Source organism: Mustela erminea, chromosome 2, assembly GCF_009829155.1.
Source record: "Mustela erminea isolate mMusErm1 chromosome 2, mMusErm1.Pri, whole genome shotgun sequence".
Lineage (NCBI taxonomy): Eukaryota > Metazoa > Chordata > Mammalia > Carnivora > Mustelidae > Mustela > Mustela erminea.
In genome coordinates, this window is record NC_045615.1 from 60,862,614 (window position 1) to 60,889,362 (window position 26,749).

Consider the following 26,749-nt stretch of genomic DNA (forward strand, 5'->3'; position numbering starts at 1 on the left):
ATCTCATAACATTTATCTTTCTTTTAATAAATTCTTAGGAGTCAGTTTCTTGACAGAATAAATCTTGTCAACAACTCTGTGCAATTTTCAAAATAAATTTGATATAAACAATAGCCTAACTGTATAAATCAGAATTGTGGCAATCCAGGTATCTAGGGGTTACAGTGACTGTATCCTGTTAGGAGTCCTCTCATTATATGTCTGGATAGCCAGCAAAATGGAAAGAATGAGGGCTTTGAAATCAGAAATATACTACTTGCATGATCTTGGGGAAAATTATAGTATCTGGTTATCTTTTAATGAGCATAATACCATCTACTCTTCTTACTTTGTGCTCACAGGTAGAGAAGGTAGAACAAAATTTGAGACTAGCCAATCAAATCTGATTCTACTAGACATTAGGGCATGATTTTCATATATTAACAAAAAGAAGACTTAATAGTGGTTTATATTCTAGTATCTTTTATGATCACTTCAGTTTCATTTTTAATTTTATGATATATTTATTTCAGTAAGCTTCTTTTTAAAACTTTATTTGAGACAGAGATTAAGAGAGTTGGCAGGGAGGGGTAGAGAATCCCAAGCAGACTCCATGCTGAGTGTGGAGCACGATGAGGGGCTCAATCCCACGGCCTTGAGATAACAACCTGAACCAAAACCAAGAGTGGGATGCTTAACGGACTGCACTATCTAGGTGCCCCTCAATAAATTTCTTAAAAATCCTTTTTGGAATAAGACAGAAATAATTATATATAGACTACATATCTTGCTATTATGGGGATAAAGTGAGATGTTTTTACAGTTCATAGCAAAAGCTATGGTATTCAACTGATAATTTTTATTAGAAATGGGGGATGCTATCATATTGTTAGACTTTGCTTTTAAAGTGGTAGAAAGTTTTGATGGATTTAAGAGGCTCTGGTTTTATTAGAATGTCTCTTTTATTATAAATGTTAACAGAAACAGTATGGTATCATAAAGTTGGGAAATCCAAGCTTTCTGCTACATAGTATTGAGTCAATTTCTTGTCACTTCACTTCCTTGTCCTTAATTCCAGACTTGTAAAATGGGGGACAGAGGGAGGAGGTTGGATGATCAAAGGTTTTTGCCAGTTTTAAGTCTACGCTCCTTTCTACTCACTTATGGACTTACTAAGAAACAGCATGAGAGAATATCAACACATGTTGCTTGGGAACTACCGACACATCTTATATAAATATGTATATATGTATATCATATAATAGAAACAACTAGTTGTCTTTCCTTGGTCTGTGTTCTTGTACTCTATACTGTACTTTGGGTTTATCATTTTGAAGCAGTATTGTGCAACGGCGACATCTATTGACTTTATCCCTACCATTCAGCAAAATTTATGGCCAATTCTTAGTTCTTTTAAGTATGGATCATTCACTCTGTGGTTTAGCCAAATGCTTTAAAATCATTCCTTATTTCTCTCCCCTACAGATGTAAAAATATCAATTAAGTTTGACAGCAGTATTAATAATTGGATACATAATAACTGAAATTTCTTTCAAAAAATCTTAATACTTAGAATTAAGTATAAACTATTCTAAGTGAGATTGCAACTTTTATTCCTTCCATTGAAAGCAGAACTGGGATTTGAATTCAGGTGTGTTTCAATATGTAGCCCATGCCCAGAGTCACTAAGTATTACTGACACATAATGCTCATTTAACATATATTTATTAAATGAATGTTAGGTAAAGCATAAGCATCAGTGTGTATTTACATGTATTATTTTAGGATGTTTGGAGCTATTGTTATCTTTCATACAAAGAAGTCTTTTTGAGTGTATGTCAAAGATCATCAAGTAAAAACTTAGTATAAGCCTTTCTGAACAAATGAATTTGAAAGTTGTATCTACAAAGAGAATATTCTTTATACAGAGCATTCAAATTTAGAACAGGACTTTTTGTTTTGTTTTTAAGATAATGAGTAGTTGGCATTATTATTTAATCAGGACAATACAAATCTGGACTAAATGAGTACTCCAATTCAAATCGACTTTGCCACTGTTAAAATTCCTATAGTATTAGGTGTTTGTTCTCATTAATCAGGTATTATCTTGAATTTTTATTCTTTTCAGGTGCCGAGATCTTGTTTCTACAATAAAATGGTAAGGTTTTCCAGGGTTCAGAAAATGTTTTATATCCTTGTCTTTCCCTTAGCCCTAACCATAATGGTTTTCCTCACCAAATAGTAAAGTTACCAACAATTTACTCAGAATCCGTGGTTTTCCACGATAGGGCATCAAACTATCATGGCTTTCTCTCTAGTTCTCTTGATTCTACATTTCAGTCACATTACACTGTTACTTGTTCTCCCATGCATTTTTTGTTTTCTTTGCTTGTAATACTTTACCACTGCATCTCTTCTTTGTAAATGAAATGTATTGGTTAAAGGTCTTTCCAACAGAATTTCCTATAAGGCATTGCACAAAACTAAGTCGTCTTTCTTTTTTTGAATTCTCACATCACATTATCACTTGTCCAACCTTCGTTCTAGCTCTCTGGTTGTCCTTTCTTGGTCTTCTTTTTCTCTATCCATCCTTTGAGTGTTGGGGTTCCTCAGCACTCTTCCCTATCCCCTCTTCTCTTCTTCTTCTATATACATTTCTTAAGAAATTTATTTTATTCTCATGGCTCCAATTATGAGCAATATGCTGATGAGTCTGCCTAGAGAAGCTCTGTTGAGTTTCTAAATAGTGTATTTAAGTACTTACTGGATATCTCTACTTCATTGTGTTTATAAGCATCTTAAGCTCAATATATGCACAACTGAACTCAAAACCTTCCCCCACTAAGTCTATTCCTTCTTCAGAGAATTTCCTATTTCAGAGAACAAAGCCACCATCTACCTGTTGCTGAAACTAGAAACCAAGGAGTCATTCCTTCTCCTTCCCTGCTGATATCCACTGATTAGTAAATCATGTTAATACAAGCTCCTAAGTAACTGAAAATTTTGTCCACTGCTCTCATTATAAATTGCTGCTGTTCCAGTCCAGGCTATAGGCACCTTTTCCCATAAGCTCTGTAATGATGTTTCAATTGGTCTCCCTACTTCCAGTCTTGGGCCTCCCTTTTTAATGTCCACAGTGCAGCATAATCTAAAATATAGCATGATTATGGCAACTTCCTGCCTAATATTTCTCAATGGCTCCCCATAGAAGAAAAATGTCCAAACTCAAACTCAGCTATGGAACTCACTTTAATAAGGGCTAAACTTTCCTTGCCAATCTCATTTTTTACTTGGCTTTTTAAACTTCAGCTGTATTTTAGTTCTTTAAACTTGCCAACCCTCATATCTCTGAGACTTTATATATTCTGTATATTGTCTTCCAACCCTACACCACTGTTTTTTGTACAAATAACTCTCTATCAGTGTTGAGCTCCTCCCTTTAGAATTTCCCTTTAGGATGCATCCTTATCACAGCATCCATCCCTTACCACAGCATTCATCTCACTATTACAATTGCTCGTTTAACTATCATCATGCTATTATTTGACAAATATTCACTGACAGCCCACTGTGTAACTGGTACTGAATTCATTCTCCTTTGTACATAGAGTTTAGTCAATACAGGGTATTGTGGAAGCACATATAAAATGTGCTTGGGAGAGGGTGCAAGAAATGCTGTTTAGTGACTTGCATTTCCCTACTAGATTAAATCAGTGATTTCATAATCATCTCTGAGTTCTTTAAATTACCTAACACAGATGGTAGGTAATTATCTAATATCATTAACTGTTGAATTTTAAACATACAGAAAAAGTTTTTGAATTGTAAAAGGCCTCTTGCCAGCCATTACTTTCTACCTAGCTGTTTTTCTTTGATATCATTTTGGACATAATAAAGTATAAAAAGCAAAGAGACAAACTACACAGTAAAAAATATGGGACTTGTTGTCAGAACACTGTGGTTAATAATTCTGCCACTTACTAGGTAGGTGTCCTTGATCAAGACCCTTAACCTTTCTGAGCCTCAATGTCCTCATCTGAAAAAGGTAGTTATAAAATTAAATGAGGTAAGAGAAAATAAAAGCATAAAATGCATATCCCATCCATTTTTTTTTCAAAGAAATGGAACAAACAGTCCTAAAATTTATATGGAACCAGAAAAGACCTCAAATAGCCAAAGGAATATTGAAAAAGAAAGCCAAATTCTGGACTTCAAGCTCTATTACAAAGCTGTCATCATCAAGACAGTATGGTACTGGCACAAAAACAGACACACAGATCAATGGAACAGAATAGAGACCCTCAACTATACGGTCAACTAATCTTCGACAAAGCAGGAAAGAGTGTCCAATGAAAAAAGACAGACTGTTCAACAATTGGTGTTGGGAAAATTGGACAGCCACATGCAGAAAAATGAAATTGGACCATTTCCTTACACCACACATGAAAATAGACTCAAAATGGATGAAGGACCTCAATGTGAGAAAGGAATCCATCAAAATCCTTGAGAACACAGGCAGCAACCTCTTTGACCTCAGCCGCAGCAGCTTCTTCCTAGGAGCATCGCCAAAGGCAAGGGAAGCAAGGGCAAAAATGAACTATTGGGATTTCATCAAGATCAAAAGCTTTTGCACAGCAAAGAAAACAGTTAACAAAACGAAAAGACAACTGACAGAATGCGAGAAGATATTTGCAAACGACATATCAGATAAATGGCTAGTATCCAAAATCTATAAAGAGCTTAGCAAACTCAACACCCAAAGAACAAATAATCCAATCAAGAAATGGGCAGAGGACATGAACAGACATTTCTGCAAAGAAGACATCCAGATGGCCAACAGACACATGAAAAAATGTTCCACATCACTCGGCATCTGGGAAATACAAATCAAAACCACAATGAGATACCACCTCACACCAATCAGAATGGCTAAAATTAACAAGTCAGGAAACGACAGATGCTGGCGAGGGTGTGGAGAAAGGGGAACCCTCCTGCACTGTTGGTGGGGATGCAAGCTAGTGCAACCACTCTGGAAAATAGCATGGAGGTTCCTCAAAAAGTTGAAAATAGAGCTACCCTATGACCCAACAATTGCAATACTGGGTATTTACCCTAAAGATACAAACGTAGTGATCTGAAGGGGCACGTGCACCTCAATGTTTATAGCAGCAATGTCCACAATAGTCAAACTATGGAAAGAACCTAGATGTCCATCAACAGATGAATGGATAAAGATGTGGTATATATACACAATGGAATACTATGCAGCCATCAAAAGAAATGAAATCTTGCCATTTGCGACAATGCGGATAGAACTAGAGGGTATCATGCTTAGCAAAATAAGTCATTCAGAGAAAGACAACTATCACATGATCTCCCTGATATGAGGAAGTAGAGATGCAACGTGGGGGGTTGGGGGGTAGAAGAAGAAGAAACGAAACAAGATGGGATCAGGAGGGAAACAAACCATAAGTGACTCTTAATCTCACAAAACAAACTGAGGGTTGCTGGGGGTAGGGGGGTCGGGAGAGGGTGGTGGGGTTATGGACTTTGGGGAGGGTATGTGCTTTGGTGAGTGCTGTGAAGTGTGTAAACCTGGCGATTCACAGACCTATACCCCTGGGGCTAAAATTACATTATATGTTTATAAAAAAATAAAAAAATTTAAAAAATAAGAAAAAAAAGCATATTATAAAATGCAAAAGGCTACCCGAATGCTGTCTATTATTGTTATATACTATTATTATTATTATTATTATATGAGTAAATGCAAATTAGGTCTCCCTATTACTGGTCATTCCAGCTCTATAGGCAACAGGATTTCCAAATTTCATCCTTCATCCCCACTTTACTATTTAAGAGTTAGGGTTTTGCAATTTAATAAACACATATTGATGGAAGTGGTTAAAAGAAAAGCCCCCACACAACAAAAACAAACCTAAAATTTAACAAGTAAATATTAAAGGGGATAAGAGAGAAAAAAGCAGCAGCCTATGAAAATCTAGAATTTAGAAACATGGATAAAAAAAAATCAAGTCTTTTTTTTTTTTTTTTTTTAATGTTAACTGGAAGGGGAGGTGGCACCAAAGAATAATGCTGTGAGTCATTTATCAATAAAATGGTAACCTATTGAGCTGGGAATTCAGGATATCTGGGTTCAAGAACTTGCTCAGTCACTAATTTATCACTAATAACCAGGTAGCCAACCCTCCCAACAGTCTGGTCTTATGACTCCTTGGCTATTATGATCTTTTCCTCCACCCTATCTCAGCTACCCACTAATAAGGCCACAAATCTCAAATGGGCACTTGATCCTACCCAGCTATGTACTCTATGCTTTTCTAGTATTGCTATTGACTGAATATTTGTGTCCCCTCAAAATTCATATGTTCAAATCCTAACCCCTAATGTGATGGCATTATGAGGTGGGGGTCTTTGGTATATGAGTAGGTCATGAGGACAGAACCCTCATGAATGGGATAAATACCCTGGATGAAAGTTCCTGAGAGCTTATTCCATTTTGGCTACTGTGAACCAGAAATAGGGTTCTCACCAGACACTGAATCTGCCAGCACCTTGATCTTGGACTTCCCAGCTTCTAGAATTATGAGAAATACAATTGTTTATAAGCTACCTAGTCTATGCTATTTTGTTAGAGCAGCCCACACAGACCAAGGCAAGTATGACAGCCTTCTGTCCTTTAGAATGATATTTTATAGGGCGTCTGGGTGGCTCAGTTAGTTAGGTGTCTGCCTTCAGCTCAGGTCATGATCCTAGGGCCCTAGGATCGAGCACAGCATCAGGGTCCTTGCTCTGGGAAGCCTGCTTCTTCCACTCCCTCTGCCTGCTGCTCCCCGTGCGTGTATTCTGTCAAATAAATAAATAAAGTCTTAAAAAAATAATAAAATAAAATGTCTATTTTATGTCTTCTTCTCACCCCTTAAACCTTCTACCCAAACATTCTTCCTCTCTCTCCTTACTGATCTAGCCTCAGACCTTCTACTTTCTTGAGAAAAAGAGAATCAGTATCAGGCAGAAACTCTATCCTGAGATCACTGAATCTATTCATCTGCCTGCATGGCTATCTATACTCATTGCCTTTCTTCCTATTACTATAAATTTTATGTTCATGTTTCTGAGCCAATACATCTACATATTCCCTGGATCCTATTCCCTCTTGTTTTATCAAAGACTTCACTCTTAAAATATACACATTCTCTCTTATACTATAATATTTCTCCTCTATGGAATAATTCCCATTAGCCTAGAAACACACTTCTGTATTCCCATCTTTGAGAATTCTACTTTGACCCCACGTATTCCTCTATTACCTACATTTCTCACTCTTCTTCATGAAATATCATGAGATATCTATAGTGCTGTTTATTTCTTCGCATTATATTTTCTCTTCATTTTGCTTGTCAAGGCACGTAACTACTACATGTTGCCAAAATCCAATGATCAGATCTCTTTATTTGATTTTTCAGTATGTTTCAATAACACTAGCCATGCTTTGTTGTCTTGGCTCTTAGGCCACCGCATTCTTGGGTTTTCTTCCTACTTCCTGAGCTACTCCTTCACCATCTCCTTTGCTTGCTTCTTTTCTTCTGCTTTACCTCTAATCATTGGAATGCTTTCTATGAATACACTTTCTCCAGGCAGTTTTTTTCTATGTGCTGATAAATCTCAACTTTGTATCTTTGGTTCCTTACACAGAACTCAAGACACAGGACTTACTTTGGATTTCTAATAAACATATCAAACTGAAGGTGAGCAAAGTAAAAACCCTCCCCTACACACACACACACACACACACACACAGACACACACACACACACACTCTTTCTTCTTTAGTCTTTTTCATTTGGTATATGGCACAACCATCCACTCAAATTAAAGAGAAGAGCCTAGGAGCTTCTCTTTTTTTCTCACCCCGATATTCGTATCATCATCAAGTCTGTAGGTTCTGCCTACAAATACATTTCATACCCATCCACTTCTTATACCACTTAAGACCAAACTACTGTCATTTCTTCCTGGATCACAACCATCTTCTGCTACTACTCTTCTCCCCCAATCCCTATGATACATTAACCACATAACAGGAAGAACACATCTTTTTTTCAATGTAAATCAGATTATATTACTCCCTTCCAGAAAACTCCCTGCTGGTTTATCATCACACTTTAAATGAATTCCAAACTTATTCCATGGGTAGATAGATCCCCATGACCTATTCAAAGCCCTATGTGATTTGGCTCCTACTTATCTCATTAAAGTCATATTACACCACTTTATCCATATTCCAGCTACAGAAATCTTATGATGTTCCCTGAAAGAGCCAAGCTCTTTCCTACTGTAAGATTTCTGCAATTGGAGTGTCCTTTAACTGCAGTGCTCTGATCCTAAATATTTCTGTGGTTGGCTTTTTTACATCACTGAGGTCTCAGTACAAATGTTAGCTCTTTGGAGAGCCCTTCCATAACAAATAAATCTAAAGCAACTTCTTCCCCAGTATCTCTCTCACTTCATACTGTTTTACTTCTTCAAGTCATTTAACATTATCCAAAATTTCCTTGTTCGCATCTTGTTTCCCTTTTCACTAAATTTTAAGTTCCATGAGAACGGGGATCTTGCCAGTCTTTTTTACCACTGTATTCAGAATAATGGCAAAATAGTAGCTCCCTAAGGATACTTACTGAACTCCCGTTCCTGAGTGAGTCACTCAACCTCTCTCACATTTGCGAACTTCCTGGAGCTAGACTTGGCTCTGCGTCCAGGGACTACAAAGGTGTATAAGGCATGGCTCCTTGAGGATCTCATCCATTTATTCCTTCAACAAATATTTACTGAATGTATATTATACTAAGTTCAGGTACTGTTTAATCTGTGTTTAGTTCCCTCTTCAGTAAACTGGAATTTTGTGAGCCAACTCCATCTGACAGAAATGTATAAACAGCATATGAATATGCAAATAATGTACAAAATGAGAGGTAGTATAAACATGTTATTTATATAGTACCCCTACTGCACAAGCCTCTTTCCTTTTGTCTGGTAATGGGTGGGAGCTCATGACAAGAGCCAACTGATAAAAAGCTATATAAATTTTGGTACTCACAGAAGGCAATAAATATGAATCCCCTTTTCATAGGCACATAGTAACTACACCATCCGGGGTCATGAATTCTTTAGTTGTGATAGTAACAAGTGTTACTTTTCCACAGCGCTGTTGCACAAATATCAATTCTATTTACCCTCATGGAAAATTAGGGAGTATGGGGGTCAAGTGCTCCTTTCCCATTGCACCATCTAATTTTTCACAGACTCTAGGGCACACATCGAGGGGTGTCAGGGACTTGGGTAGGGCCTGCAGAGCTCTTACCACTCCTGAATGATGAACTGGACACCTGGTCCCTGTGCAACAACTGTCCTTAATCCTTCAAAAGCATTGATCTAAAGGGCTTGTCCCCTGTGATAAAGCCAACAGAAAGGGGCTGGGGCCGGGGGAACGCGAGGAGGGTAAATTAGGGAGGAAGGTCTTCCAGGGATAATAAGCAACGAATCCTGGAACACACCTCCAGTCACAAGAGCATGTTAAGGTTCATCTGCAGATAGTCACCGTTTGTACAACAGTCTGCCCTTAATAAAATTAATTTTGCAGTCAATCTTGACTGACAGACCTCTTTTTTCTTACTTGCGAATTACCTGCAAAACGAGAGAAACAGAGGAAGAAGGGAAAGAATAAAGAAGAGATGTGGGGTGAGGGAGTACAGCAACGAGTCAGGGAGAGGGGAGCCAAGGGTTCGTGGCTGTTTCCCCAGCCTCGGAGCTACGCATCCTCCTGAAGCGGGAGGTAAGGAGTTCCTCAGGTCCGCAGGAAGGGAAGGACCGCGGGAGACCAGGGACCAGGAGTGCCCAAGGGCCTGGAAAGGGAGAGAGTTGAGAAAAATGGACCGTACCTACAATTCCTTCAGCATCCCTCGCTACCCCGGGAGCGGCCCTGGCGCCCAGCAACCGCCGCGTACACCACGCGCCGCGCGGGCGGGAGAAAGCCGCCGAGACCCAACCCTCACGCGGGCCGCTAGGGCTGAGCTTACCGCCGCTGGCTCCGCAGAGGGCGGCGGGGCGGGGTCTGGGCGGGGTCTGGGCGGGGCCTGGCAGGGCGGGGCGGGGCTAGTGGCGGAAGCGCCTTTGAGCCGCGTGGTGGGAGCTCTGGCCTGCGGAGGTGAGGGTTTTGGGGTTTGCTGGAACCGACTGGTGTGCTGTCAGTTTGTTCGACCCTTTCCTTTCCACGTCTCTTGTGAATATTGATCTATTGGGTTGTCAAAGTCCAGGGACAGGGTAGACATCACAGGGCCCTTCAGCCAAAAGGCAGCACCAGGCGGCGACACCCGCCAGAAGTGACTTGTCACAACTCACATTATGTTTCCTCTTGAGTCAGCTGAAATATCAGTTGTAAAAGAGAATAGTCTCTGTGGTTAAGACTGTCTGGGCTCAAATTTCAGCACTGCCACTCTATAGCTATGGAATGACAGACAAATACGTAACCGCCCCGAGCTTCCGTTTTCTCTGCTGTAGAGGACGTGGTTGCTGGTGGTGTGAGAAAAATGAAGTGATAAATGACAAGTGTCTGGAGCAGGGCTTGGTACAAAGCAAACACTCAATGTCCTGTTATTACCAAAAACCTATTTTTTCCCCCCATGAAATCTTATGTGGAGACCTTCTTATGAAACGAAAGCAGAGCTACTCTAGTTGAGGGTGGGCCCCTAGAAGCTTTGGATTCTTAATCCTAAGCCTCCTCTGATGGAATCTTCAAGATTCCTAAAAGATGATAAACAACTGTCATTGGATTAAGTCCAAATTTCTTATAAACTGCCCTTGTCTAACTTTGCTCCTGCTACTCCAAAGAACTTCAACTCCTGCACACACTGTAATCCTTTTAGCCTATGTGGGGTTTTTTTTGAAGTTATTATTATTATTATTATTATTATTGAGAGAGAGAGAGTGTATGCCTAGGGGTGGGGGTCGGGGGGTGGGGAATGGAGGCAGGGCGGAGGGAGAGAGAATCCCAGGCAGGCTCCAGCCCTAGCAGGCGCTCCATCCCAGACCCTGAGATCACGACAGCCGGAATCAAGAGTAGGACGTTTAACGGACTCACGCAGGCGCCCCTAAAGTTATTCTATCAAGCGTGTTCTCTTTCCCTTTTTCTTATTTATCCTTTAAAATCTGACTTAAATTACAGTTCTTTATTGGGTGATTAAAAAAAAAAAATCTTCATCTTTAGCATGGTGTACGCATCCCAGCAAGGACTGAAAGTTATTTTCTCCCTTGTTTCAGGAGAGTAGAACAGATTTTTTGTGATTATAGCATTAGGGAAATGCTTTGTTCTCCTGGCAGGGAAATGAAAAACAGGGTACTGGTGGCGGTCAAAATGGTAGCGTTGGTTAGGAAGGCTTTTGAGAGGAGTCTGATAGCCTCCAGGGCCATGCGCTGTGCTCCAGATGCAATGAACTACTGAAGAGTTTAGTGCTTTAGGGTCCATCTAAGGAGGATGGAGGCACATCAACAAGTGGGATTTTGGAATTCTCATCAGAAGGCTCAAGCCAGATTTAATTTGGGCTCATCAACTAAAACCTGTGTTACTTACTCCTAAATTGCAAAGCAATTCCCACTGCTTACAAAAAACTACATAAACTATTCATCTAGAAATACAATGTTCTGAAAGATTTAAAAAATAATGTCCTTCATTTATTTAAAGATAACATGATGAAAATTTAATAATGGTTCAAAAAACATTGATGCATTTTCTTATAAAAACTCAATAGTAACTTAATAATGAAGTTGATTACATGATTGCAACCATGTCACTGAAAACAAAACACTTTTGAGGAATGAGGAGAATCTTATTAATGATAGTATTTTTCACTAAATTTGACATGATAAAAATAGCTTTAAAAATATCTTCTATATAAATGTTTTTGTACACTGGGAAGCAATAAATTGAAAGGTGATCAAGTAATAAAGATAGAAATGTGGTCAGTGATCTATTTGGTACAATTTAACTGTCGATTTTCTTTTCCAATCCTCCTGTCACTAATTTTCTTTATCAACCTTAAGTGCCAATTTTTACTATATTCCAGTCTTTACTATTTCAAACTTTCCTAATATGCCCATTCATGACCTAGTTCTCTCCTTCTTCACCTTACTCTCTAATATTAATACATCAATTTAAATTGAAGAGCCAATTCTTGAAAAGTATCATGTCTTATTCATATTTGTATTCTCTACAGTGTCCATTTCCCACTAGAAATCAAGTTCCATTAAGCAGAGCCCTTGAACATCTTGGCCATTGCTGAATTCCTGGGTATTTAGCATAATTCCTGGCATATAGTAGAGTATTATGAGTGCATTCTGAGTGAGTGAATGAATGGATTTTAAAACACGAGCTCCATGAAGGTAAGGATTTGTCAGTTTTATTCATTGCAAAATGAATATTTGACAATTACCAGGTGACTGAATGAGTATTTGGAAAGTTCAGTATTCATTATATACAATAAAAGTTCTTCAATCTGTATATCTTCACAGAAGTCAAATATAAAGTATTTATGATGCCTTTCACCTAATTCAGTGGGTGACTGTATCTTTAAGACATCCTTTGAACTGCAAGAGTAAAATGTAAAAGAATCAAAATAAAGTGGATGTTTACATTAAGTAGTTTCAGTTTTGTTCCTTGTACTTTTCTGTGCTCTAAATTTTTTGCTGTGAAAATGTCTTATCTTGCAATCAGGAAAAAAATACTATTTTTAAAGAGCGTAAAGGATGAGATCATTTGCAAATATGTGGCTGAGGAAACTTTAAGGACACCCACGTCCAATCAAGGTTATCTGGAGTTAAAAAGAGAGAAAAATACTGGAATGTGAAAACAATTTAGAGCTGAAACCTAATCAGCCGCGCCCCCCCAAATAAAAAACAAAAAAAACCTCTTGGAGGAGAGATGGATGGAACTGATCCTAGGGAAAAAAGGACATGGTAGAACAAGTACTTATAGTGATTTTTTTAGAAGTGTTCTTGAAGTATGACCTCCTTGTTGTGGACTGTTTTCCCCAAATTCGTATGTTGAAACCCTAATCCCCGAGGTGCTGTTCTGTGAGATGGGGCCTTTGGAGATTATTAGGATTAGGTGAGGTCATGAGGGTGGGGCCCTCATGATGGGATTCGTGTGCTTGTAAGAAAAGATACCAGAGAGTGTACATACTCCCCCTCTCCCACCCCATTCTCATCTCTTTCCCTACCACGTGGGAACATAGCAAGAAAGAGGCCATAAGCAAGCTCAGAAGAGAGCCCTCAGCAGAACCTGATTATGCTAGCTAGCACCCTCATGTTGGACTTCCATCCTTCAGAACTATGAGAAAATAATTGTGTGTTGTTTAAGTCACTCAGTCTGTGGTATCTTTTATAGCAGCCCAAAGAGACTAAGACAGAGCAAGGAGACTAAGATCTGAACTATTATGTGGCAAGTGGTTTTCTTTTTTTTAAAGATTTTATTTTGTTTTATTTATTTGGCAGAGAGAGAGATCACAAGTAGGCAGAGAGGCAGGCAGAGAGAGAGGGGGAAACAGGCTCCCCAATGAGCAGAGAGCCCCGATGCCAGGCTTGATCCCAGGACCCTGAGACCGTGACCTGAGCTGAAGGCAGAGGCTTAACCCACTGAGTCACCCAGGTGCCCCGGCAAGTGGTTTTCTATACTGGAAGAGGATCCCCTCAGCAATTCAGTCAATAAATGTTTATTAATTGCTTACTGTATTTCATGCCATATGCAAACTAGTGAGGGTCCAAAGATAACCAAGACAAGGCTCTCATTCCTAAGGAGCTGATTTCATAGGAGACAAGAATGTAGACAAACTGAAAAAAGAGTTATAAGTGTTCTGACAGAAGTATCTTCTCTTTTATATATATCCCTTTTGTAGGATACATACATCCCTTTTATAGGGACTCAGGGGTTAGAGTAATTGTTTCTATCTGTGGTTGGGGTTGGGTAGGTTTGGTTGACCTGAGTCAACACTCGATATCAGGTTAACTCTGAGTTCACCAACCAAGTGGACAGCTGTGACTCACAATATGGTGATAAACCTGAGGCTTCAATGGTGAGCCCTGCACAGGCCCATACTGGACATTTAGAGATTTAGATGGTGGCTGCTCACTGAGGAGAAGGAGAACTCGCTACATGCTCTCCAAAATGCAACAGGCTATTGGCAGTGGCTGAATGGCTTCTTCCGCCCTTTCTACACTGTGAATTTCCACTTCTCATTCTTCTTTGGGGTCTTGACTATTTATAACAACATTCTTGTTTACTTATACCAGTTGTATTTTTTATAAGTTAATAAGCGTTTGTATTTTTTATAAGTTAATAAGCGTTTGGAGACTCAAAAACTATTGGAGAATGTGGGACCTAGCACTAACTTCAGCACCCTTCCGGGTCACATGCCTTTTGCTGTCTAAGTCTTAATCATCTCCCACATCCTAGCCAAGACCCTATTTTCTCTGGAAGCTGTGCCTAAACTACACCACCCCTGGGTTAGGTGGGTGCTCCTGCTATGAGCCTCCTTGAGCCCCCTATTTGCTGCTTTATAGCACTTATCATACTGTTTTGAAATCTCTTATTTGTCTCCTGCATCAGACTGACAGATCCTTAAGGACAGGAACAATAACAGTTTTGATGATGTGCTTAGGTCATCAAAAGCTTCCACTAAGTATTTGTTGAATGAATCTGGTTTTAGAGCCTCTCAAAAGAGAGGACCAGATGAACATTGGGTTTATGTTGCTGCCACCAATGTACACCTAACCAATTAAGTTCAGTTTGAAATATCTATCTGAATTTTTGTGTAAATTAATACAATCCAAATAAAGAGCATGAACTAGAAGAAAACACAGTACCACAGAGTAACCAACATCAGGCTGATGTAAAAATGAAACTGTTATGGCTTCATAATATGTAAGCTTAATAAAAATTAAGCTGCTTTTAAATAGAGGTAAAAGTCATGGAGAAAGGATCTGGAACAGCAGTCTAAGGACAAAAGAGGAATGGATAGGCTTTATGCAAATCATCTTGGTAGTATCAGAATATTTATAATCTATTCATTTCACACATTTTAATATCTACTTTAAGATTAGACTGAACTTTGGATTCTGGGTTAAAGAGTTCTGAGTTCAGGGATATGATGAGTAAGTAATAAATGCTTCAGGGATACATACACCATGAAAAACACTGTGAACTATATTCAAATATGATTATTCTAGCAACTAGGCAGAAATTGACCTAGAGTCAAAGAGAATTTAAAGATGATACATTAAAGCAAAGATGGTCTGTTGAGTAAGTGGGATAAAATGTGACCTATGTAGATAAGCCTTTCTTCTACTGTCTTCTCTGCAAGCATGCCACAATGGTTGAAAATCTTGCCATAGAAATCACTCTTTCAGTTTAAGGTACTATCTTTAGAAAGCCTGCTAACATGCAAGATTATACTACTAAGTGATGGTAACATTCCATACAATGGTACCTCTGTCTCCCAAATCTGAACTTTTCTTACTCCTAAGAATCTCACTAAAGGATGCTTTGTGGGAGGTAATACTTATCAGACCTCTTCAGAGCTGGGTGTGGTCATCACCAGTAGAATGTAAGAGGAGATATATGGCCAAATCCACATCATTTACTCAAAAATAAATTGCTTGCCTTGGATTCACCCTCTCCACTTCTTCCTGAAGTCTAGAAAGGAGACATGGGAGACATTCATCTTTAACCTGTCTTAGGGCTTAAGACATGTCAGAGCCTCAAGATAGAAGGACATGGGTCTCTAAGGAAAACCATGAACTGACTAATCATGACAGCATCAACCAGTCAGCCAGTTTCACGAAAGGGAAATAAATTTCTATTTTAAGTACTATATTTTTTGGTTTCTCATTATAGCAGTTTACCTTAATCTAAATAATATTATGTTTATGAGGTTGGCATAAATTTGACAATTAGTTATCTCTCACCTACAGCAAAGGAAGAGCCTGAAGATATGGGTCACAAGAAACAAATAAGAAAGGGCTGAACCAGGGCACTCCTTAGGGGAAGGCAAACTCAGAAGTGCTGCTAAAATGGGAGACTCTGTGTTGTCAGTTAGGAGAAAGGATAAGGTCTTTTGACATCTAGATAGGTGCAAGAGGAAGAGCCAATGAAGACACTTGGCACACTTGAAAATTTTGGTGGGACCAATCAGTTACAATAATTCACAGAAGGGTAACAAGAGAGGTCGAAATGGAGAAGAGGCAGACTGGCACAGAAAGTGGGAGTAGAAACTGATGAAGTGTTGCATTATGGTATTTAAAAATAAAAAAGTATAGAGGAGTCCAAAACATTTCAAGGGTTGAGTGGTCAGATGACCATGAATCATGAAATTATGACAGTAACAGTAAGTTAGATCAAGCTGTTGGTTAGTAGAACAGATACTGAACTTGATCTTTTCCATGTTAATTTTAAATTGTGGTAGTGGTGAGCCTGGGTGGCTCAGTCTTTAAGCATCAGCCTTTGGCTCAGGTCATGATCCCAGGGTCCTAGGATCAAGCCCAGCATCTGGTTTACTGCTCAGTGGGGAGCCTGCTTCTCCCTCTCCCACTCCCCTGCTTGTGTTCTCTCTCTTGCTGTGTCTCTGTCAAATAAATAGGTAAAATCTCAAAAAAATAAATTGTGGTAGTACATTTTACTAAACAATTTAAGATACACAATGAAGAGGTATCTGAAAAAAAAAAAGAGAGGTCAAGAAATTAGGTTAGAGATGTAGAATATTACCACTGACATGAAAAGGACGGCTAAAAATGCTCTTTAAAGAAATAGCCACACTTTTGGTTCTATTACATTTAAAGCTTAAACATTACATATCTCAATATGCGTCTAGATAACATAGACTTCGCTAGTTGGTAAAAGAAGTTTCTGGCAGCAGCTTTCTAATCATTACACTCAGCCTTGTCTCTTTTCACCTCTAAACTTGTATAGAGGTCTCTTCCTGAACTTCTTCACCTTTATTTTGATGTTCAGCTTTCCGGAGAAGCCTGGGACCCAGCAAACCAATGAGTAGACTTCCAATTGGGGCTGTGATGAGGATAGACAAAAATGCCACTGTCAACACATCCATTCCATATTCTTCTAACTGTTTCTCTCCATGTGATCTTGCTGTGTCCAAAGCCACAGATCCTATGGCAGCCTATAAAAGTTTAAAGGTAACAATGGAAACATAAGACAAGTGCATAGAGAAAAGCTGAATTATTTTGTCATTTGCAAAAACAAATTGCTGTTCTTTTGCTCAGCTAAGAAAGTTCTATTAGTCTTCTTTCAAAGTATACTGCAGTGTTTTGGTTGTTTGAAAACTCTCCCTCCTTGAGGAAAGAATAATGATTTATATGTACCTATTTGCATAAGGTAGGGCTACAAAAATATCAGGCAAATATATGTCAAAACACAAGGCAAAGTCAGACTCACGATATTAATTAACTAGAACATGATACCATATATACTAAATTCCACCTGAGTAAAGATGAGAGTTACTGGTCATCTTATTCTTCTATCTTTAGTAATTTCAAAGTAAGAAAAAAAAAAAGATGAAAAAATGCAGTGACACTGGAAGATGGTAAAGTTTTAAATGAAAAAACAAACAAACAAACAAACAAACAAACAACAAAAAACCAACCCATAAGAATAGGTACTGCTTTTAGAGGCTAACTAATTAAACATCATGAAACTTGACAATAAGAAGCTCCTTCAATACCTGAAGTTAATCTTATTAGGCATTTAGTTAATTTTTGCCTCAGGAGTTGGTAAAATATTTTATTTAAGATTTATTCTTTTGGAAAGTTTCATGAAAATTTTTATTCTCTTTTACAGGCAAAATGCAACATTAATGTACATGGGAAAATAACATATATGCATATATATATGTGTATATATATATATATACATATATATTAAGATTTTATTTATTTATTTGACAGAGAGAGAGAGACAGCAAGAGCAGGCACATAGCAGGGGGAGTGAGAGAGGGAAAGTAGGCTTCCTGCCCAGTAGCAAGCTGGATATGGGTCTCTATTCCAGGACCCTGGGATCATGACCTGAGCCAAAGGTAGATGCTTAAAGGCTGAGCCACCCAGGTGCCCTGGAAATAATATATTAAACAATCTGGTTACTCCCTTGTTCCACAGAACACAACAACGTTAGCCTCTAGGACAATGAAACAGAAGAGAAAATATCAGTATGCATGAAACAATGGCAGAGACTACTAATTGCCCACAAATATCTGAATATACTCTTCTATTATAGAGCTCTTGAGTTTCAGCTGTTCATATTACTGTACAGATAGTTTTTCAGCCTTCTTTACAACATGCATTATTATTGTAATAATGAAGATGAACATGCATTATTCAACATGTTCTTGATAACATTTCCTTATTTTATATTGGCTTTGGTAGCAGGAGAGTGCCATCTTTAAAATTTTAATGTTTAGGAACTCATCCCTCATACCAAAGTTATTAGAATGATTATTTTGATATTTATCCACTAAAGTTACCAGAGGTAGCAAGGAAGCTGAAGATACTCTGAGGGAGAAACTGTTCCACTTATTGTACTACTAACCTCATAGTATTCATTTTTTTTGACTTTTTAAAAGTTAACATATAATGTATTATTAGCCCCAGGGGTATAGGTCTGTGAATTGTCAAGTTTACACACTTCCCAGCACTCACCATAGCACATACCCTCCCCAAGGTCCATAACCCAATCATCCTCTCCCTACCCCTCTTCTCCTGGCAACCCTCAGTTTGTTTTGTGAGATTAAGAGTCTCTTATAGTTTGCCTCCTTTCTGATCCCATTTTGTTTCATTTTTCCCTTCCCTACCTCCCAAACCCCTGCTTTGCCTCTCAGATTCCCCATATCAGGGAGATCATATGATAGTTGTCTTTCTCTGATTGACTTATTTCGCTCAGCATAATACCCTCTAGTTCCATCCACTGTCGTTGCAAATGGCAAGATTTCATTTTCTTTGATGGCTGCATAGTATTCCATTGTGTGTGTGTGTGTGTGTGTGTATCACATCTTCTTTATCCATTCATAAAGAAGGTTCTTGATGGACATGTAGGTTCTTTCCATAGTTTGGCTATTGACCTCACAGTATTCTTATCCCTTATGTCTCAGACTTCTTTGAAAGTCTGATGGAAATAAAACTTCTCTGGAATAATGCCAAAGTCCACAGCTACACAAAATCTGGTTTATAATTATAGCACATACAGATCCCCCAAAGCTTCCTAAATTTAGAACATCTCATCTTGGGGATGCCTAGGTGACTTAGTTAAGAATCTGACTCTTTAATCGGAGAAAGACAACTATCATATGACTCCCTGATATGAGGAAGTGGAGATGCAACATGGGGGTTTGGAAAAGAATAAATGAAACAAGATGGGTTCAGGAGGGAGACAAACCATAAGAAACTCTTAATATCACAAAACAAACTGAGGGTTGCTGGTGGGGAGAGTCGGGAGAGGGTGGTGGGGTTATGGACATTGGGGAGGGTATGTGCTATATGGTGAGTGCTGTGAAGTGTGTAAACCTGGCAATTCACAGACCTGTACCCCTGGGGGCAAAAATACATTATATGTTCATAAAAAAATTAAAAATTAAAAAAAAAAAGAATCTGACTCTTGATTTGGCTCAGGACATGATCTCAGGGTGGTGAGATTGAGCCCCAAGTAAAATTTTTTCCCTTGGCCCCTGCCCCACTTGGGTGCATGCTCTCTCTCTCAAATAAATAAATCTAAAACAAAAAAAGAGGACATCTGATTTTTATTTAATAAAACAAAAATTTCCGTGTTTAAACAATTGCAAAATAATCAGAAAGAGACAGTTCAATATTGTTTGCTATAATTACTTTGAAAATAAAGAACATAATCAGAAATAAATTATGTTTGCAACAAATAATCTATACAGTTCTAATTTAATTAGTAATTAAATTCTACCAAATACCTGGTTAATACTTTCAAGCACCTATCTCTTCATGCCCTATTCATTACAGTGTACAATTTTTGGGTCATGTGATTGATATATTTGACAGAAGTTTTAGCTAGTTTGAAAAATTTACTACCAACCAATAATCTAGAAAATCAATAAAGCATTTTCTCAGTTGCTTTTCAATAATTTTTTTTTATATATAAAGACTGTGGTCAAGCATAACTGATCATCAATTATATTGACATTGAAGTATTTCCAAATACTAAGATGCACCATGCTATTTCTTTTTCACTCTCTTCTTGGAAGATATTGAAATGAAAAGGTTTAACAACTATCTTTTTGGGTGATTTAGAGGGCTCTGACTGATAAAAATTCAAACTCTTTCTTCTCATGACTACTGCTTTCTAGTTAGTGTGGGAATTTATTGGATTTCTAGTTGATTAAAATAATGCTGATGATCTAGATAAATTTAAATGAGCCATCATATTTAGGAAATCAGAATATGTAAAATAAAACTTTTAAAGAATAGATTAGTATAAATCCTTTACATAAATCAAATTTAGATTACATCTTTTCAAGCAAATTTGAATAAAGCCTCTTATTTAAAATTTCAGGGTGTCATAAAGGAATAGGAGTTAAAATGCTACACCATCCCATCCATCATTACCTGGACTGTGGCCTTAGGAAGCCATGCAAAAGAAATAAATATCTTTTCCTTGATGTTAAAACCAGCAAAACACACCATCAGAAATGTAGTCAAAATTCTTATCAATACTGCAATGCCCAGGATGGCAACACAAATGCCTGTAAGAAATATTTAATTTTTAGACATAATAAAGTATTGGGGGAGAAACTGTATCTCATGGTTATTGATTCAAAATACTATCAACTGTAATTATCTAAATATATTAAAAATTAAGAAGACAAAATGGTTAGGCATAATTTATCAAAACATCAATAACAAAGATCAAATCATTTTTTTAAAAGAAGGTATTTTTCCTAGATTAAGCCAGAAATTAATTAAACATATTTGATATATATTATAGAGGAGATACGAATGTTATTTCTCTCATGCTTTATCGTACAAACCAAACTTTCTTCCATGTGTTTATTCAACATTAACTTATTAAATGATAACTGTGCATGACAGGATTTGGACTAGGTATTGGGTATACAAAAATGTATAATGTCCAGACTTTGTTTGCCTCTATGAACTTCAAAGTCAGAGGAAAACAGAAACATAATGAATTAATGTACTATAAGGTACATATAGTATAAACATACTGATAAGAAGTCATAGAAAAGAAAAAGTTAATATTTTCATTAAAATGGTTGAGAATTGTTTATGGAGTATAAACCAGAGGTGATATTAAAGATATTTATTGGTCAAGATGAAAGCAGTCAGTCAATCAGAACAGAACTGGCAGAGCACTGACCAATCAGAATGGACACTGGCTGTCTACACCTGTTTCACCATATTGGTGTATACACTGACTACCCATTAGCCCAGGTACACATGCACAGCTACTTCATTCCATCCTTTAGAATCCTTTGCTGTCAAAGGTAAGTTCATCTTGATTTGCACGCTGGGGATTGTGACTAGGTTACTGAACCTGAGAAAGGCACAGCTAACATGACTGCTGATAAGGTGATTTTCTAAAAAGCAGCATTTGTTAAGTGTTTACTCTGTACCAGTTTCTGTATTAAAATTTAAGTGCGTTCAGCACCTAACTTTTACAATCTGTGGTGTAATCTTTTTTATTTTACAATTGAAAAAAATGAAGTTTAGAAAGGATAAATGACTTTCTCAAGTTCGAAAGGTGAGTAAAACAAATAATAAAACCAGATAGACATCGCCAGAGGACTTATTGTGAATCTGCAATATGACTTCTTTATAGAAAGGTGTTGTGGCTTTTTATTGAGGGATACTGCTCAATCCCTCAATGGTTTTCAAAAGTTGGTAGGTTTTCAAAAGCATTTATTGCCTGAAGTACAAAAAACAAAAGATATTATACCATTGCCAGGAAGGAGCATTGTAAGGTTTGGAGAGAAGAGGATTTAGAAATTTTGAACGTACCAAGTTTGAAGTTTTGTGAGATTTACAAGTAGTGATGTCCAATCAGCAATTAGATACACTCATTTAGAGATAAAAATTTTGGAATTATGTAGTTTATTATCAAAGCTACTGAATGTAGGTAAGCTCAGAAAAATGACATAGAGAAGCTTAGAAACCTTTGGAACAACCCTGACGAAGAGCAGCATTTAAGCTACATGTAGTGTAAGTGAGGACTCAGAGTGCAGTGAAAAATATGAAGTTTCAAAATTCAATGTAAAACATGTTTTAAAGAGATCAATAGCATCAAATGCTGCTGAGTTATCGAGTAAAAAAAAGGACTGATAAGTATTCAGTGTACTTAGCAATATAACCTTGGTGAGAGCAGGGTCGATTGTATGGGCAGAAGCTGGGCTGAAATGTATTGAAGAAGAGAGTGAGAGTTGAAATGGAAAAGGGGAATATCATTACTTCTTCGGAAAAGTTCGAAAAGAGGAGTAAAAACAAAGTGTGGTGGGTGAAGGGGCAAGTTGAGTGGAAAAAGGAGTTTATATATATACACATATGTATATATGTGTATACACATATGTATACATGTGTATATATACATATACATATATAAATTGTGGTAAAATATGCATAACAAAGTTTACCATCTTAATCATTATTTTTTGAGCCACCCAGGCACCCTCCATCTTAATCATTATTAAGTGTGCAGTTCAGTAGGATTAAGTTGAACATTCACATTTTTGTGTAACCAATCTCCAGCATTTTTTCATTTTGCAAAACTGATTAAACATTAAACATTAATGTTAAACAACACTTCATTTCCCCTTCCCCCAAGTCCTTGGCCACTACCATTCTACTTTTTGTTTCTATGATTTGACTACCTGGATACCTCATATAGGTGGAATCACACAGTATTTGTCTTTTGGTGACAAATGTCCTCCAGGTTCATCCACGTTGTAGCATGTATTGGAATGGAAAGACATTATTTTAAGACAGGAGAGATTAGAATTTATTTAAATTCTGAAGAGGAAAAAACTGTGACATGAGAATAGGGGGAGAATCTATGTATGAGGTCCTGAAGGAGGTAGTGGGAGATGGGATTCCCAGTAAAGATAGAAGAATATGGAATGAGTGGAATGGAGGAAATAATGAGTATATGTGCACAAATAAATTTTTAAGTGCAGTGTTATGAAATCAAAAGTTTTAATATGATGGCTTTAGAATGTATGAATAAATGAATGAATGAATGAATGAACAAACATTTTTGTTCCATGGATATATATTATAGAACTGATGAATAATTCTGGCCCTTGATCAGAACAAGTCTAATTGAACATTTTTGTCCTTGGAAAAAAAATTTTAAGACCTGCATCTTCTGGATAGTAGTTAGTAGTGTTACTTTTCTTTACAAGGAGTAACATTAAAGGTATAAAATTTATGCCTGAGATTGATAAAAATTATTTTCTGGCCAACTGCTCTAAGAGACTTAGATTATTATTAACTTTTTATACAATTGTGATAATAACTATACCTACTGAAGGTATTCCACTGAATATAAAAGTTGATTTTAGCAAATGTACTACTTTGAAATTCTTACCTACAGTTTCTGGTCTGAGAGATGCAATAGATACTTCTGCTCCAATCAGTCCAAAGAGAAGGGGCTGAAAAATGTACCAGGCACCTGCAATAATTTTTTCAACCTCTGCCTAAAAGAAACAAACACACACACACACACACACACCCCACAGATTTTTATTATATGAAGTTATAAGTTCTAAGAATTTTACTAATTTGAAAATTAAGTCAATTTGACCTGAGATAGGCTTTATTTCTCTGAAATTTATAAATAAGAAAACACAAATAAGAGAACAGAAAATTACATGAAGATCTTTCTAACAAAGTTATTATATGAGGTGATTTAGAGTTGGTTTACAAATTATGCTAATTATAAGAATCTAATAAAATAATCTTATAAGAACTTCTACTTCTGAATATATGATAGGTGTGTGTATACATGTAATACTTAGATTATTTTATAGTTTAAAATTTTGTTAATTTTCATTCAGCAATATCATTCAGAGATCTTATAATAGCCGTAAATATATCTAAATACACATCTAATTTTTGCTCTATAGTAATCTGTGGTATGGAATTATCAGTATATTTAATCATTTCTTTATTGACGGGCCTTTATGTTGCTTCCAATTTTATCTTTATAAAAAACAGTTTAAGGTTATCCCAAATCATGCACAAAAATATAATTCACATATAGTAAAGTGCTGTGGTTATTAATTTATTACCCGTTGGCTCCAAATCCACATTTCATTGTTGCTCCGGAGAAAATGAAGTTGAGGCCCTTAAATATTTCTCCTTTGCTACGTGGCATCACTAAATTTTGTCAGTAGAAGGTGATGAAGAGATATTACAGGGAAGAAGCTCTTCTGATTTCCTGGGTTCCTCTCTGCAGGATCCTATAGCACACTTGGGTTTCTTTAGTATACAGATGGTTTCCACAGTGCTGGGCTCCAGCAGTGCATGGCAGCTAGTAGCACCCAGTGGCCAGCAGCGCCCCTAAGCTTACCCTAAGGGAGTTTCATAGCCAAATCCCTTGGGCAAAATACCTCCCCATGCACACTAGATGGTGAATTTCCTGCAAATCTGGAATATAGATTTCCAGCAAATTGTCCAGACAGGACACCATGGGTGTCTTCTCTACCATCCAGTGAACAAAGGCTTGCTTTCTTTCTTTCTTTCCACCAGCTAAATTGCAAGGCCCTTATCAGTTCATTCTCATCTTTCTTTCTTTCCACTAGCTAAATTGCAAGGCCCTTATTACTTCATTCTCATCTTTAAAATGAGAGTTTTCTATAAGATAACATCCAAGATCCTTTATCATTTAGTGACAATGACTAGTTCTACCAAAACTGAGGTCCAGTCACCACATTTCCATCTTTAATATAGTTTTTAGAGTATACCACAGCTGAAGCTCAGACTTCAGTTGGTATCCATGTTAATGAAGAACAAATCTATTAATCTTAGGTTACTTAGCCTTCTGTTGCCATGACTAATTATTTAAGGGAAGGCCCCGATCTCAGGACCCCGGGATCATGACCCGAGTGGAAGGCAGAGGCTTTAACCCACTGAGTCACCCAGGCGCCCCCAGAGACTTAATTTTAAATTGCAAAGCATAGCAATGTGTTTTTAATACACTTGGTATGTGTTTTCAAATAGATGTCAAAATACGAAAATGTGCCCTGCCCAAGAATGTTTTATTGTTGTAATACAGTTGTATTACAGAGTAGAACCCTTTGTAGTCAGGTAAACCTGACTTGAATCTCAGTGCCACTTTCTAATTTTGTGACCTTGAACACGTTTTTTTTTTTTTTTTTTTTTTTTTTGTCTTTCTGATTTATGGTCTCTATAAAATGGAAATGGTAATACTTTTAAATTTTTTGTGCTTGAAAATAAATGAGAATATCCACTTAGTGCCTAGCATAGAACTATACAGACTGGCAATAAAATTTTATTAAAAAATGGGCAGAAGACATGAACAGACATTTTTCCTAAGAAGACATACAAATGGCTAAGAGACATATGTAAAGATGCTCAATATCACTGATCATCAGGAAAATACAAATAAAAAAAAATAACATATCATCTCACACCTGTCAGAATGGCTAAAATTAACAATACATGAAACAACAGGTGTTGGCAAGGATGTGGAGAAAGGGGAACCCTCTTATGCTGTTGGTGGGAATGAAAACTGGTGCAACCACTCTGGAGAACAGTATGGACATTCCTCAAAAAGTTAAAAATAGAACTACCTTATGACTCAGTAATTGCACTACTGGGTGTTTACCCAAATGGTACAAAAATATTGATTTGAAGGGATACACGCACTCTGATGTTTATAGCAGCATTATCAATGATAGCAAATTATAGAAAGAGCCCAAATGTACATTGACTGATGAATGGGTAAAGAAGAGGTAGAATATATATATAATGGAATATTACAACGCCATCAAAAAGAATGAAATCTTGCCATTTTCAATGACATGGATGGAGTTACAGAGTCGTGCTATGCTAAGCTAGATAAGTTAGTCAGAGACAAATACCACATGATTTCACTCATATGTGGACTTTCTCCATTCCTTTGAAGCCCATCCATCTGTGCTATCTTTCTCATGGCCTTAATACCCTTCTCTAGACAATGCTCCAGGCAGTCCCTAACATCCCTTTCTCCTCTGAAGCAAGACTATTCAGTTATACTTGTCCTAACTTTGTAATCACTTCCTTGTATAGTGAGAGCCTCCCATCGGAGTGTTCTTTGCTCACAAGGAAATTATGTCTCTAGTATACTTCTACAGAGATTCACTCAACTGAATTTGAATATATACCTAACTTCAAGCTTTATAACCCTCACATATTTTTCCATATGGCATTATTTTAAGTTTAGTCACTTTGAACAGTTGTTTCCAGGTTGTCCAAAATGATATATCTGCATTTAGTTAGGTCAGCTACATCTAATTTCTTCATTAAAGAACAGCATTTGCTCCTGTCAAGTTCAAATCTACAAACATGTAACTTGAAATTAAAATTAGTGAATGGCCACCAGCTAACTTCCATTTTACATATGGAGAAATAATCTTAATAATTTTGAAAATCAGTAAGAAAA

At 37.2% G+C, this 26,749-nt stretch overlaps 2 protein-coding genes across 5 annotated transcripts in view; both read right to left on the bottom strand.

Moving 5' to 3' along the window:
* The window catches only part of SLC9B1 (solute carrier family 9 member B1), a 62,655-nt gene extending 52,565 nt beyond the window's left edge, over nt 1-10,090 (bottom strand). Inside the window, exons 1-3 of one of the 3 annotated variants that reach the window (XM_032333035.1) lie at nt 9,939-10,090; nt 9,555-9,684; nt 8,679-8,917 (exon numbers count right to left, since the gene is read on the bottom strand). The gene's annotated coding sequence lies outside the window, so the exon portion shown is untranslated. The remainder of the gene's footprint in view (nt 1-8,678; nt 8,918-9,554; nt 9,685-9,938) is intronic. The other 2 variants (XM_032333034.1, XM_032333033.1) reach the window with 2 other exon arrangements.
* Nucleotides 10,091-13,639: 3,549 nt separating this feature from the next.
* SLC9B2 (solute carrier family 9 member B2) overlaps nt 13,640-26,749 on the bottom strand; it is a 52,509-nt gene continuing 39,399 nt past the window's right edge. Inside the window, exons 10-13 of one of the 2 annotated variants that reach the window (XM_032333030.1) lie at nt 23,672-23,780; nt 20,680-20,816; nt 17,039-17,222; nt 13,640-14,759 (exon numbers count right to left, since the gene is read on the bottom strand). In XM_032333030.1, coding sequence (XP_032188921.1) covers nt 14,713-14,759; nt 17,039-17,222; nt 20,680-20,816; nt 23,672-23,780 — 477 coding nt within the window. In that variant the 3' untranslated portion in view covers nt 13,640-14,712. Of the gene's footprint in view, nt 14,760-16,645; nt 17,223-20,679; nt 20,817-23,671; nt 23,781-26,749 lie in introns of those variants that run through there. The other variant, XM_032333032.1, reaches the window with a different exon arrangement.